General features: G+C 37.4%; 1 protein-coding gene across 2 annotated transcripts in view; it reads left to right on the top strand.

Annotated features, from left to right (window-relative positions):
* The window catches only part of SMURF2 (SMAD specific E3 ubiquitin protein ligase 2), a 110347-nt gene that overhangs the window by 49674 nt on the left and 45241 nt on the right, over positions 1–15432 (top strand). The window contains exons 2-3 of one of the 2 annotated variants that reach the window (XM_055256932.2): positions 4587–4625; positions 12993–13101. In XM_055256932.2, the coding sequence (XP_055112907.1) occupies positions 4587–4625; positions 12993–13101 (148 nt within the window). The remainder of the gene's footprint in view (positions 1–4586; positions 4626–12992; positions 13102–15432) is intronic. The other variant, XM_055256933.2, reaches the window with a different exon arrangement.

Below are 15432 nucleotides of genomic sequence, written 5' to 3'. Positions count from 1 at the left end.
AGGAAAAATGTGGATTCTCTCCCCAGAAAATAAACATATATGTAACAGTTTACATATAATTGCAAGGTTTACAAAAATGGACACTGTGATCCTCAGGTTACAGAGTGAAATAAGAGAACCTAGGGCAAAACCCTGAAGAACTTCAAGTTTTATAGCATAGCAAGATCTGGCAAAGAGAACTTAGGATGAGTTTTATGCCGTGTAGAACCAGGTGAATGTGGTGTTAAACAGAACTGGAAGAGAGGGGTTCTAGAAGAAGGAGTAGTCAGCAGTGGCAAATGCCCATGAGGGGGTCAAGTGCCATAAAGAATGAAAAATGTCCATTGTATGGACTTGGTAATTAGGTCTCCAGGGCTTTGTAGCAGCAGTTCAGAGGCAATGGTGAGGGAGGAAGCCAGATTGCAGTGGATCAGGGCATTAGTGGGAGGTAAAGAAGTAGAGTCAAAAAGTGTAGGCAGTTCTTTTTTAAAATGTTTTAAAATTATACTTTAAGTTCTGGGGTACATGTGCAGAATGTGCAGTTTTGTTACAAAGGTATACATGTACCATGGTGGTTTGTTGCACCCATCAACCCATCATCTACATTAGGTATTTCTCCTAATGCTATCCCTCCCTAAGCCTCAACCCGCCGACAGGCCCCAGTGTGTGATGTTCCCCTCCATGTGTCCATGTGTTCTCATTGTTCAACTCCCACTTATGAGTGAGAACATGCGGTGTTTGGTTTTCTGTTCTTGTGTTAGTTTGCTGAGAATGATGGTTTCCAGCCTCATCCATGTTCCTGCAAAGGACATGAACTCATCCTTTTTTATGGCTGCATAGTGTTCCATGGTGTATATGTGCCACATTTTCTTTATCCAGTCTATCATTGATGGGCATTTGGGTTGGTTCCAAGTCTTTGCTATTGCGAATAGTGCCACAGTAAATATACATGTGCATATGTCTTTATAGTAGAATGATTTATAATCCTTTGGGTATATACCCAGTAATGGAATTGCTGGGTCAAATGGTATTTCTGGTTCTAGATCCTTGAGGAATTGCCACACCGTCTTCTACAATGGTTGAACTAATTTACACTCCCACCAACAGTGTAAAAGCGTTCCTGTTTCTCCACATCCTCTCCAGCATCTATCACCATTCTAACTGATGTGAGATGGTATCTCATTGTGGTTTTGATTTGCATTTCTCTAATGACCAGTGATGATGAGCTTTTTTTCATATGTTTGTTGGCTGCATAAATGTCTTCTTTTGAGAAGTGTCTGTTCATAATCCTTTGCCCACTTTTTGATGGGGTAGTTTTTTTTTTTTGTAAATTTAAGTTCTTTGTAGATTTTGAATATTAGCCCTTTGTCAGATGGATAGATTAGAAATTTTTTCTCCCATTCTGTAGGGTGCCTGTTCACTCTGATGAGTTTCTTTTGTGTGCAGAAGCTCTTTAGTTAGATCCCATTTGTCTATTTTGGCTTTTGTTGCCATTGCTTTTGGTGTTTAGTCATGAAGTCTTTGTGCATGCCTGTGTCCTGAATGGTACTGCCTAGGTTTTCTTCTAGGGTTTTTATGGTTTTAGGTCTTATGTTTAAGTCTTTAATGCATCTCAAGTTAATTTTTGTATAAGGTGTAAGGAAGGAGTCCAGTTTCAGTTTTCTACATATGGCTAGCCAGTTTTCCCAACACCATTTATTACACAGGGAATCCTTTCCCCCATTGCTTGTTTTTGTCAGGTTTGTCAAAGATCAGATGGTTGTAGATGCGTGGTGTTATTTCTGAGGCCTCTGTTCTGTTACATTGGTCTATATATTTGTTTTGGTACCAGTACCATGCTGTTTTTGTTACTGTAGCCTTGTAGTATAGTTTGAAGTCAGGTAGTGTGATGCCTCCAGCTTTGTTCTTTTTGCTTAGGATTGTCTTGGCTATGTGGGCTCTTTTTTGGTTCTGTGTGAAATTTAAAGTAGTTTTTTCCAATTCTGTGAAGACTCTCTTCACAGAATGGTAGCTTGATGGGGATAGCATTGAATCTATAAATTACTTTGGGCAGTATGGCCATTTTCACAATATTGATTCTTCCTATCCATGAACATGGAATGTTTTTCCATTTATTTGTGTCCTCTCTTATTTCGTTGAGCAGTGGTTTGTAGTTCTCCTTGAAGAGGTCCTTCACATCCCTTGTAAGTTGTATTCCTAGGTATTTTATTGTCTTTGTAGCAATTGGCTCTGTTTGTCTGTTATTGGTGTATAGAAATGCTTGTGATTTTTGCACATTTATTTTCTTTGAAGAAGTTTCATTATGAGAGGGAAGAGGTAGATGATGGCTGGCTGAAGGGAGGCTTGGGTAAGACTTGAGTATGTTTAAATGCTGACAAGGTGGTTAGAAAAGGGGACAAGATAGAGGATATGTTTAACAGCTATGAAGATCCCCAAGAACATGGTGGTTTAGATATGAGATAGAGGATAGTCTTAGGAGAGTAGACATTGTCAGTGGAAGGAAGGAAAAAAAGAATGAATATGTAGGTTTGGTGGCAGTGAGTTGGAGGAGATCTCATGTTTTCTCTTTCTCTGAAGTCGGATGTGAAATCATTTCACTTCATGAATCATAGGATAGTGGTTTGTTTAAAAAAATCATCCTTACCTCATTAAAACTGAAGATTGTAATTTAGATTTTTGTGTGTGTTACATGTGTATTGATCCTGAGTATTCTATTCAATTTATATTATGACAAAAGTTTGGGGAGGAGTTCTCTAAATCTAGTTTGTGATTTGTTATTCTTAGCTATGGCCCTAGTTTTCATGATTGATTGAGTTTTTATGTTTTTAAAAACAAAACTCTAAGACATGGCCTAAGGGACTCTGCCTAGTATATCAGTATCTTGTGCTTACTTAATAATTTTATTTATTTAGTGATGACATCTGTTTTCAAAAGGTTTTTTTATGTGAACCCTTAGAGTAATTATATTTATTTAGATTCATTCCCAAGTTTATGTCAAACGAGCTTTTATACACTAAACTTCCAGTAACTGTAATTCATTTAAACTGTTAGTAGAAGTGGATAGAAATACCAAACATTACATTCATAGGTATTTTATGAACTAAAATTTACATATATGAAAATTGGTGTTTTTCTTTCTCTTGTATCAAGTTTGAGTTAAAGAAGTTTTAAGTTTATGACTCTATAAGCAGATTTATTTATTTATTTATTTATTTATTTATTTATTTATTTATTTATTTATGACAGAGTCTTGCTCTGTCGCCCAGGCTGGAGTTCAGTGGTGCAATCTTGGCTCACTAGTGCAGTGGTGCAATCTTGGCTCACTGCAGCTTCCACCTCCCAGGTTCAAGTGATTCTCACACCTCAGCCTCCCGAGTAGCTGGGATTACAGGTGTGTGCCACCACACCCAGCTAATTTTTATATTTTCATTAGAAACACAGTTTCACCATGTTAGCCAGGCTGGTCTCAAACTCCTGACCTCAAGTGATCCACCCACCTTGGCCTCCCAAAGTACTGGGATTACAAATATGAGCCACTGTGCCCAGCCTGTAAGCAGTAATTTTAAAATTGATATGTAACTCATATACTATAAAATCTATCCTTTTTTTTTTTTTTTTTTTTTTTGAGACAGAGTCTTGCTCTGTAGCCCAGGCTGGAGTGCAGTGGCGCAATTTTGGCTCACTGCAACCTCCGCCTCCCAGGTTCAAGCGATTCTTCTGCCTCAGTCTACCGAGTAGCTGAGACTACAGGCACACGCCACCACGCCCAGCTAATTTTTGTATTTTTAGTAGAGACGGGGTGTCACCATATTGTCCAGGCTGGTCTCGAACTCCTGACGTCGTGATCCGCCTGCCTTGGCCTCCCAAAGTGCTGGGATTACAGGCGTGAGCCACTGCGCCTGGCCAAAATTTATCCTCTTTAAAGTGGGCAATTCAGTATTTTTTAGTGTGTTCACAAGGTTGAGCATCCATCCATGTAAGTAATTTAATGCATAGTAACTTGGAAAATATGGATTTGGGATATCTAGTTTTAATATATTAACTTTAAATTCTTAAAAGATATAGTAGACATATCTTGTCATTTAACTGACGATTTAGGAGAAGGTAATTTGATTTCTCCCATGAAGTTTCTGTGGCATTTAGATGGAGAAGAGAATGTTATTAAAAAAAAAAAAAAGAAAAAAACTCATCTATATCAGGAAAGCTTTATCTTTATTTATGATCCTCTTCAGTATAAAATTATTTCATCCTTAAAATAGATACAACAACCTGACTTTACATATCTCCCTTGAACTTTTTTTCCTATTGCCACTGAGTTTCTCAGAGAATAGATCTTGATGGAAGATAGGAATTGAATTTCTATCTTATTATTAGAATATCAGATTTATAAACTTTCTTGCCCTCAGCTATTACTGGTGATCATTGAAAGTTGCAATCACTGGTTCAACTGTCTTTTGTTTGCTGGTTCGAAAGTTTGTGGTCATGTTTCATACCTTGCTATAGTTAGGGTTTAACTATTCACTGCTGTTTTCAGTGTTTTAAAATGTAACAGTACACTCTTAACATTTTAATTTTTCCCATGTATTTTTTGTTTTTTTTTTTTACAGTACTCTGTGCAAAAAACCTGGTGAAAAAGGATTTTTTCCGTAAGTAAATTAACTTTAAATCTTGTGTATTGTATGTAGATCTTTGGGAACAGCGTTTTCAGAATTCTCTGGTTTAGGGGTTTTTCTATTCAGAAATATCGTCAGTGTTATTTTATTGTGAATGCTTTGGTTCAGAGCCATTTGGCATCACATTTTTTTTAGAAGGTTTTGTGCCTTTTAGGCTTAGCCCTTTCCTTTTATTCACCTCTCCCACATATTTATGAGAATGAGTGTGTATGCAGGTGTGTAGATGCAGATGTGTATAATGTATATTGAAGGTGTGCATACTACTAGAATTCTAGAAAAGGTTTAAGGGATTATTTTGTGAACACTTTCTTCCTTTTGAAAATTTCATGGGAAACTTAACTCATTCAAGATTCATTGGAAGGTAGAAAAGTCATTGAGCCTGCTTGGAATTTCCAGAGTGTAGGAAAGAAATCTCTGCCACATTTGATCCTAGATGCTCTTACCTCTCCGATTCCAAAGCAGATGTTTGGTTCCCATATGTGCGTTATACTTACCAATCTGTTGCGATTTTTTTTTTCTGGCTTTATTTAGTGCTAAGTTTTATGAGAGGGGATTGGGAAGTACCCAGCATGTATATTAACAATCTTTATTCTGTTGTAGCTTTAAATTATTGGTTAAAAATGATACAATTTTTAGTAAAAAAACAAAACAAACAAAAAAAAACTTCTTCAGCCAACAAAATTTTTTATGTAAAACATTTGAAATTAGAATAGAGATGATTCATTAAATTTTTAAATTCAAGTCACGGGCTGTGTGTGCTGTTTGATTTCATGTGATAGTAGATGATTTTCAGGAGTTTGATTAAAAGAAATAGGCTACATATATATATATTTTTTCTTTTTAGAGACAAGATCTTGCCCTGTCACCCAGGCTATATATAGTACAGTGGCACAGTCATAGCTCACTGCAGCCTCAAACTCCTGGGCTCAAGGGATCCTCCTATCTCACCCTCCTGAGTGGGTGGACTGCAGACACACTTCACCACACCCAGCTAATTTATTTATTTATTTATTTACTATTCTTTGTAGAGGCAGGGTCTTGCCATGTTGCCCAGGCTGGTCTCAGACTCCTGGTCTCAAGTGATCCTCCTACCTCAGCCTCCCAAAGTGCTGGGATTACAGGTGTGAGCCACTGTGCCCTGCCAATATAATTTAAAATTATACTTAATTCATTCCACTTGAAATTTTATTATTTTGAGTTTTTCTAGAGCAGAACCTGAATTAAGTTTATAAAATAACATCTTATAAAACTATATAGTTATAAATGTTTGTGGTTATCTTTCTGCTTATATGAGAAAGCAAATAGGATAATTTGGAACATAGGACGAAAATTATAAGCAGTTTAAATTTATGTACCATGTGCCTTCTCCCCAGAAGCTTGTCACAGTGGAAGGTCCCAATGGCCACAGAACTCCCCATCTCTCCCTGTTGCCGCCAATCACTGTTGTCTCTCTCAGGCTGCTGCTCACTTCCTACCTCATCCCTGTTGCTACTAACTGAGGTGTACTTTTTTTTTTTTTAACCTTTGATAAGGTTGATCTAAGGTGGGATTTATACTAGTGGGCCTGCAAAGTGGCAGATAGGGTTGGACAAGGAGAAAAGGGAGAGAAGTAAGAGGAGCACTTTTCCTTTTTTTTTTTTTTTTTTTTTTTTTGACGGAGTCTCACTCTGTTGCCCAGGTTGGAGTGCAGTGGTGTGATCTCGGCTCACTGCAAACTCCATCTCTCGGGTTCAAGCAATTCTCCTGCCTCAGCCTCCTGAGTAGCTGGGATTACAGGTGCACGCCAACACGCCTGCCTAATTTTTGTATTTTTAATAGAGATGGAGTTTCACCATGTTGGTCAGGCTGGTCTCGAATGCCTGACCTTGTGATCCTCCTGCCTTGGCCTCCCACAGTGCTGGGATTATAGATGTGAACCATCACGCCCAGCTGAGAGGAGCACTTTTACAGCTGCTTCTGCACTCTCCAAGACATCTGCTCTGGTTTTGAAGATAAAATCTTCAGTTTTGTCTCCCATCTTTCCTTTTCAAATTTCCTTCCTCTGGAGTCCCAAGACACAGCTTCTCTAATAAAATATCCAGATATTCTTACCTCACTTTTCCTAGGATATCTAGAGGAATCATATATTAATGTTTTATAAACCTTTGAGAACTGATTGTTATCCCTTATATGATCTTTGTCCTTAAATTGTAAGTGAAAGAAAGAAGGAACTCTTTTCCCTTTTTCATTGGTGTAGGCAGTAAAAATTGATAAAAATTCTAAGAGTGTGAACTTGTTTTAGGGATAAGATTAGGGGAAACAGTGTGATTATCTTTAAAACTTAGAATTGGAGACTCTTGATGGCCTGAAAAGGGAAACAGCAACAGTAATCCTTAGGGCTTCAGAAGGGAGTTAGCCAGGGATGGAAGTTACCTCCCAGGTTCACACTGGCCAAGGTCCCAGGTCCATTCTGTGGTAGATTTACATGTATACTTATACAGATTTTTGACCTATTAAGGGTTGCCCACGTTAATTTCAGAGACAGTAATTCCTAAATTCTTCAATTAAATATAAATGAATGTGTTTATTGATCAGTACAGTTATTAATAGTAAAATATAGTTAAGTTTTTGCTTGTGATTGAGTTAAAATTGTATTGAATGAGAAAAGCAAATTTTAATACAAAGTATGACTATAGGGTGATGAAATAGATATATATTTTTCATCGCAGGAAAAAATACACTGCCATGTGTTGTCTTTTGAAGAGTAATTTGTATGTGAGGTAATACGGTTTATTGGGTGCTATCCTTGTTGAGAAAAGTTTTATTAACTCATGTTTTTGAACTGTTTTCAAGCTTACTGGCTTTTAAAAATAAGTCACTTGCCCTTTCCCCCAGAATTTTAGCAGGAAAAATTTCAAACATAAAAGCAACAGATAAAAGAATTTTATAGTAAAGACGCACCATCTAGATTCTACCATTAACATTATCACATGTTTACCCATTTATTCATTATCTGTTTTTTTGTTTTTTTTTTTTCTGACGGAGTCTTGCTCTGTCCCCAGGCTGGAGTGCAGTGGTGTGATCTCGGCTCACTGCAACCTCTGCCTCCTGGGTTCAAGTAATTCTCCTGCCTCAGCCTCCCGAGTAGCTGGGATTACAGGCATGTGCCACCACACCCAGCTAATTTTTGTACTTTTAGTAGAGACGGGGTTTCACCATGTTGGCCAGGCTGGTCTCGAACTCCTGACCTCAGGTGATCCACCTGCCTTGGCCTCTCAAAGTGCTAGGATTACAGGCATGAGCCACTGTGCCCTGTCTTCATTATCTGTTTTATGTGTATTTTTTATATGAAAAGGAGTGTTTTCATTAGTGTGAGATTTGTTCTTCTGCAACATTTTTAAAAAGATTTCTGTGTAAGGTAATGTATTAAGGTGTTTTATAGGGGGCCAAATTGAAGTCATTTAGAACCAAGATGGGTTGGCTAAATGTTGTGTTTTTTTTTTTTTTTTCTTGGCCCAATTGAAAATAAAGCTGTTTTCTTTGGAAGGTAACACACTTTTGAGTTGAAAATGTTATTTTATTATTATTTGTAGCTTTTCAAGTGCATTTGTAGTAAGGAGGTTTTTGAGCTTTAGCTATTTTATATGTCTCAGAAATGATGGGGGAGAATTGAGACAAAATTTTTTTTTTTTTTCCCTTGAGACAGAGTCTGTCTCTGACACTCAGGCTGGAGTGCGGTGGCCCGATCTCGGCTCACTGCAACCTCTGCCTCCCAGGTTCAAGCAATTCTCCTGCCTCTGCCTCCCGAGTAGCTGGAACTACAGGCGTGTGCCACCACACCCGGCTAATTTTTTGTATTTTTAGTAGAGATGTGGTTGCACCGTGTTAGTCAGGGTAGTCTTGAACTCCTGACCTCGTGATCTACCCACTTCGGCCTCCCAAAGTGCTGGGATTACAGGCGTGAGCCACTGTGCCTGGCCAAGAAATTTTTTAAAATGCAGAAAGTTCTCTAGCCACTTTATGTTTACCACTAGATGTCTCACTAACTTCGGAAAACCTGATAGCTTTTGACCACATTAGAGTAACTTGGCTCTCAAGTTAAATTTTTGTGGAATAATAAAATCAGGTTAAGTTGAAACCTTTGTATTTTTTTTTATTAAGGTATTGAACTTGTGTTTTTGTTTATTGTGTTATTTAACAGAAAGGGAACATAAAAGGCTGTGACTTTCCTACTTAATTATCTGGAAGCCACATTTCGTATGGAAAAAGTTGTTTTTCTTTTATTATGTTATTTTTTTATTTCAATAAGTTTTGGGGGAACAGATGGTGTTTGATTACATGGGTAAGTACTTTAGTGGTGATTTCTGAGATTTTGGTGGACCCATCACCCAAGCAGTGTACACTGTACCCAGTGTATAGTCTTTTATCCCTTGCTACCCCCCACCCTTTCCCCCAGTCCCCATAGTCCAGTATATCATTCTTACACCTTTGCATCCTCATAGTTTAGCTCCCACATGTGACTGAGAACATACGATGTTAGGTTTTCCGTTCTTGAGTTACTTCACTTAGAATAATAGTCTCCAATTTTATCCAGGTTGCTGTGATTATTTCTTTTTAATGGCTGAGTAGTATTCCATGGTGTATATATGTATATGTGGTGTGTGTGTATATGTATGTGTGTGTATATATATATATATACACACACATATATAATATATAATTATATATAAATATATACATATATAATATATAATTATATAATATAAATATATATATATTAGAGTCTGGCTAGATTATGCAAAATATGTCTTGAGTTAATCCACAGGATTGAATTTAAATTTAGTATACACACACATACACACACACACACACACACACCACATTTCTTTAACCACTCATTGTTTGATAGGTATTTGGGCTGCTTCAGTATTTTTACAGTTGTGAATTGTGCTGCTACAAACATGCGTGTGCAAGTATCTTTCTCGTATAATGACTTCTTTTCCTCTGGGTTAATACCTAGTAGTGGGATTGCTGGATCAAACAGTAGATCTACTTTTAGTTCTTTAAGGAATCTCCACACTGTTTTCCGTAGTGGTTGTACTAGTTTACATTACCACCAGCAGTGTAAAAGTGTTCCCTTTTCACTGCATCCATGCCAACATCTGTTATTTTTAAATTTTTTGATTATGGCCATTCTTGCAGGAGTGAGGTGGCATCGCATTGTAGTTCTGATTTGCATTTCCCTGATACTTGGTGATGCTGAGCGTTTTTCAATATGCTTGTTGGCCTATCTTGTTGGTATATGTTTTTTTGAGAATTGTCTATTCATGTCCTTAACCCACTTTTTGATGGGATTGTTTGTTTTTTTCTTGCTGATTTGTTTGAGTACTTTGTAGATTCTGGATATTAGTCCTTTGTCAGATGTTGTTTTTCTTAATCCTTAATTTTTTTTTCCCTGAGATAGGGTCTTGCTGTGTCAACCAGGTTGGAGTGCAGTGGCATGATCATGGCTCACTGCAGCCTCAGCCTCCCAGGCTCAAGCGATCCTCCCACTTTAGCCTCCTGAGTAGCTGAGACTACAGACTTATGCCACCACGCTTGGCTAACTTTTAAATTATTTTGTGGGGGATGGGGGGTGGTCTTACTATGTTGCCCAGGCTGGTTTCAAACTCCGGGGCTCAAGTGATCCTTTCGCCTCAGCCTCCCAAAGTGCTGAAATTACAGGCATGAGCCACTGTGTCTGGCCAATCCTTAATTCTTTTTAATTTTATTTTTTTTAAAAAGCAAGAAACCAGAGAGACTAAATTTTTCAACTAGTTTAATAACACCCAAAGGGAAAGTTTAGAAATGTGATTTTTTTGTTTTTGCTTATAAATATACATTTATATGTTTATTTATTTAAATAGTAGAGTGAAAATAACAAGATAGAGTGAATTCTTCCTGGGAGGAAATACTTCATTTATTGAGGGTGGAGGTAAAAACATTCTTCCATTGAACACATTTATAAATCGTTAGGTGTTATTGAAATACTATGCATAGCACTCAGTTTCAAGAACAATATAGTCAAATAGATTTAATACCCTAACTTACCAAGTTTCTTTGAAACTTAACCCCTAAATTTTGGTCCTCCTTTATTATTTGAAGGCGATAGATCACAGAATCGTAGAATTGGGGAACTGATAGGTGATTTGTCTGTCCTTGAAACTGGGCAAATTAGTATCTTAAAAAAATTAGCATTGATACCAACATGCAAAATTTCTCCAGTCACCAACACTTAACGCTGTTCTAGTATTTTCAGCTGTCCACAGGAAATCTACTCTATCCCAATATGTCTAACACGTGAAGTGTCATTTTTGTCTCTCTAACATTTTTAGTTCCACCTTTTAAATTTTTGTCAAAAGAATCATTTTCATTATTGCTTTGGGCTGAAAACTGTATTGTCATCTTTGATACAAGTTTCTTATTAATTTGTATTAGATCTTTCAGAATAGCTCTCTTGTCATTTCCTTTCCCTTTCCATATGACTTCCCTCATTTAGGGTCTTTTCATCTTACTGTTGGATAATTACAACAGCTTCATATATGGTCTGCCTGTAGTCTTTCTTTCTTCTAGTGGGCCCTAAATACCACTGATAGAAAAATATGACTGTAGTTACGGCCATGCTCAAGAACCTGAAATGGCTCCCTGTTACCTACCTCAATCAGTCCAAGCCCTGTTGCCTGACTTTTAAGCCTCTCTTACTGGATTGGATCAGTCATATTTCCAACAGTATTTACTTTTACACCTTAGCACAAGCTCTTTGGTTAGACTCTTCAAAGTCTTTCAAATATTGTATTGTCATACCCTCCTTGGTGCTCTTCCTATTGCTAGGAAAGTCCTCCTCCTCCTGTATGTCCTTTAAAGCAGCAGCCCCCAACCTTTGGCACAGGGACCGGTTTCATGCAAGACAGTTTTTCCAAGGACATGGGGAGCAGGGGATGTGTTGGGATGCAACTGTTCCATCTCAGATCATCAGACTTTAGATTCTCATAAGGAGCGCACAACCTAGATCCCTTGCACGCGCAGTTCACAATAGGGTTCCAGCTCCTGTGAGCATCTAATGCTGCCGCTGATCTGACAGAAGGTGGAGCTCAGGCTGTAATGCTTACTCTCCTGCCGCTCACTTCCTGCTTTGTGGCCTGGTTGTAACAGGCCACGAACCTGTACCGGCCCATGGCCCAGAGGTTGGAGACCCCTGCCTTAAAGCCCAGATGAGTTCCCTCCTCCCTCAAAGCCCTTTCTTTACTGTTCGGATTCAAACTTTTTCTCCTGTTTTTCTGAGCTCATACTTGTACGTGTTGGACCACGTAGTAAATAAGAGGTAAAATACAGCATAGTGGTTAAGAGCATGAAGTCGAGAGCCAGACATGGGTTTAGAATCTACACTTGAGATTCTGGCCCTGCCATTTGCTACTCTGTGACCTTGGGCTAGTTAATTGACCCCCTTGTGCCTTAGTTTCCTCATCAGTAAAATAGGGATAATAACAGTGTCTACCTCATAGGGTTATTGTAAGGATTTAGGATGAATGTATAAGGATGAATGTATTTAGAATACTACCTAACATAGTGATATAAGTGTTTGCGTTATAATCAGTGTCACTAAGCACTTGTTTATTCTCAGGTATTTTTGTTTTTGTTTTTCATGTATAGTATTTTTATTTTTCCAATTAGATAGTAAGCTCTTTTAAGGCAGAGTGTTACATCTTTTGTTTCAGTCTCATTTTTCCTGGTAGTTATTCAGCAAAACTCATTTGCTAATTTGATTTCTCTGTAGCCTGTGTTCCTGTATAAAAACCTTTAATAAGCTTTTTCTTTAAATGAGCTGCTGAGGGAGACATTTGGAAAGAAAAAGCCATGAATGGTTACAAGAATTCACCTTCCTGGGGTCAGAGGGCTGGTAACAACCTATTAAAAACTTCCACATTATATACCTAGTGCTAAATGACGAGTTAATGGGTGCAGCAAAACAACATGGCACATGGATTCATATGTAACAAACCTGCACATTGTGCACATGTACCCTAAAACCTAAAGTATAATAATAAAAAAAATAAAAATAAAGCTTCCAAATTATGAGGTAACCTCTAGATTTCGGTAGTTTAAACTGGGAATATTTTGAGACAGAAACAAGAAAAAATATGGTTTTGGTATTTAATGTAGAAGTAACTTTAGTCTTTTTTTTTAATGGACTATTCATTTATAGCTAAATGTTAAACTTTTTTAAAAGAATGGAATACTCTTTTGTAGCAAATGGAATGCTTGTATAATTAATCTTCTGTCTTAAATGTCAAATTATTAATTTTAAAAAATCTTTTTTCACAGGACTTCCTGATCCATTTGCTAAGGTGGTGGTTGATGGATCTGGGCAATGCCATTCTACAGATACTGTGAAGAATACGCTTGATCCAAAGTGGAATCAGCATTATGACCTGTAGGTTTAAATAATTAGTTTGAAATGAAACATATAATGAATATTACTTGATATAGTCTTTGAAAATAATCATGGGAAATGATCAGAGTTTCATCTGTGGTATAATTTGGTCTTCACAAAAAGGGGTAAAGAAAAGCCCAGTGGGAATGTGCTTTGGCTTATAGACAGGTTTTGAAAGATGAGGTATCCCTAAAATTCTATGAAGAACAAAATGAAACTGGCTCACAGTAGAGCAGACCCCCACCTCTTTCTTCAATTAAATAAAGGTATTAATTTACCACTTTAGACCAATTATAAAACCAGAAATAAGAATTTGGGTTGCACTGAATAGGCTTCTTTTTGCCTTCATATGGATGGTTTCTTTCTTTTAAATTTTATTTTAAACCATTGGAGTATATGCACCTTTTTAAAAAGGCAAATGATACTATAAAGCTTTTACTGGAAAACAGCAAGTTCCCTGCTCCATTGTCATTCCTGATTCCCATCCTCAAGGCAACTGCTTTAATAACTTTGGCTGTTTATTCTGGTGTTTTCATCTGTTTCTAGATATGTTTTTTATTTTATAGCATCACAGTTTTCTTTTTTTAGTTTTAGGTAATTTTTTTTTTTTTTTTTTTTTTTTGAGACAGAGTCTTGCTCTGTCAGCCAGGCTGGAGTGCAGTGGCACCATCTCGGCTCACTGCAATCGCTGCCTCCTGGGTTCAAGCATTTCTCCTGCCTCAGCCTCCCAAGTAGCTGGGACTACAGGTGCCCACCACCACATTCAGCTAATTTTTGTATTTTTAGTAGAGACGGGGTTTCACCATGTTGGCCAGGCTGGTCTCGAACTCCTGACCTCAAGTGATCCGCCTGCCTCGGTCTCCCAAAGTGCCGGGATTACAGACATGAGCCACTGCGCCCAGCCTAGTTTTAGGTATTTTTGAATTTCCTACCTAGAAGATGATTTGGCTTTATTTTTTATTATTAAAAATTCTTTTAAAATTAGAGATAGTCTCACTCTATTGCTCAGGCCAAAGTGCAGTGGCATAATCATAGCTCACTGCAGCCTCAAACTCCTGGACTCAACTGATCCTCCCACCTCACCTTCCTCAGTAGCTTGAACTACAGGTGCATGCCACCATGCCCAGCTAATTTTTTTTTTAAGGTAATTTTTTGGTAGAGATGGAGTCTTGCTATGTTGCCCAGTCTGGTCTTGAATTCCTGGGCTCAAGAGATTCTCCCTCCTTGGCCTCCCAAAGTATTTGGATTACAAGAATGGGCTGTGATGCCCAGCCCAGTGGTTCAGCTTTTAAAATTGGTATTCGACATCCCCATTCTCATGACACAAGCCCCTTCCTTTCTTTAGTCTTCCAATATAATTATATGAACTTTTTTTGTTAAATCATTGTTCCATGTTTACATTATTATGATTATGTAAATATCCATAGTTGGGTCACATGGGTACAAGAATTACATTTTCTTTCTTGACAACTTTTGTTTTTTCTGAAGTTAGTAGCTACTTTTCCCATTTGTTTAGTTATCTATTTATCTCCTAGATAGAAATGAGATATCTATCTGTGTCATAATCCTCAGACTCTCCTGTAGAACTAAAGATCTTTTCTCCATATATTCAGTTCTGTCAGTATTCCATTGGCTTTGTTTCTTCTTAGAGATACCCCTCCTGGGAGTCTGTGTTCTCTTTCTTCAGTCTGGTGTGATGGTTCTCTAAGACCCGCTGCGCAGTTGTCCTGGGACTTGCCTTCATTGTTATGTTGGCAATTTCCTTTGTCTCTTCTAGGTTTAGTGACTTCCTCTTTTTTTTTTTGTTTACTCTCCTGTTTTGGTGAACTTTATCTTCCATTGTCATTTTGAGAAATAATACAAAGATGGGAAGAAAGTTGAGATCTTCTCAGAAGATATATTTTGACTTCTTATCTTTTGATATGGTTTGAGTATAGGCTTCTAGGTGAAATATCACTTTACCTCCAAATGTTGAATACATTGCTCCATTATCTTCTACGTTTAGATCCGTACTGTTAAGTAGAAATATAATGTAAGGCACAAATGGGAGCTCATCTATAATTTTAAATTTCCTAGCACCCACATTAAGATAAGTAAAAAGAAACAGATGACATTAAGCATAATAAACTGGGCATAGTGGCTTGCACCTGTAATCCAGCTACAACATAACGAGACTCTGTTTCTTAAAATGAAGCATAATAATATATTTTATTTAATTCAGTACATCAAAAATACTTTCAACATGTCAGTATAAAAATATTGAGCTACTTACACATATATGTATATATACATATTTACTATGTCTTTAAAAAATCAGCGGTTTTCAGGCCG

Source organism: Symphalangus syndactylus, chromosome 20 (assembly GCF_028878055.3).
Source record: "Symphalangus syndactylus isolate Jambi chromosome 20, NHGRI_mSymSyn1-v2.1_pri, whole genome shotgun sequence".
Lineage (NCBI taxonomy): Eukaryota > Metazoa > Chordata > Mammalia > Primates > Hylobatidae > Symphalangus > Symphalangus syndactylus.
This window is presented reverse-complemented; position numbering and strand designations above follow the sequence as displayed.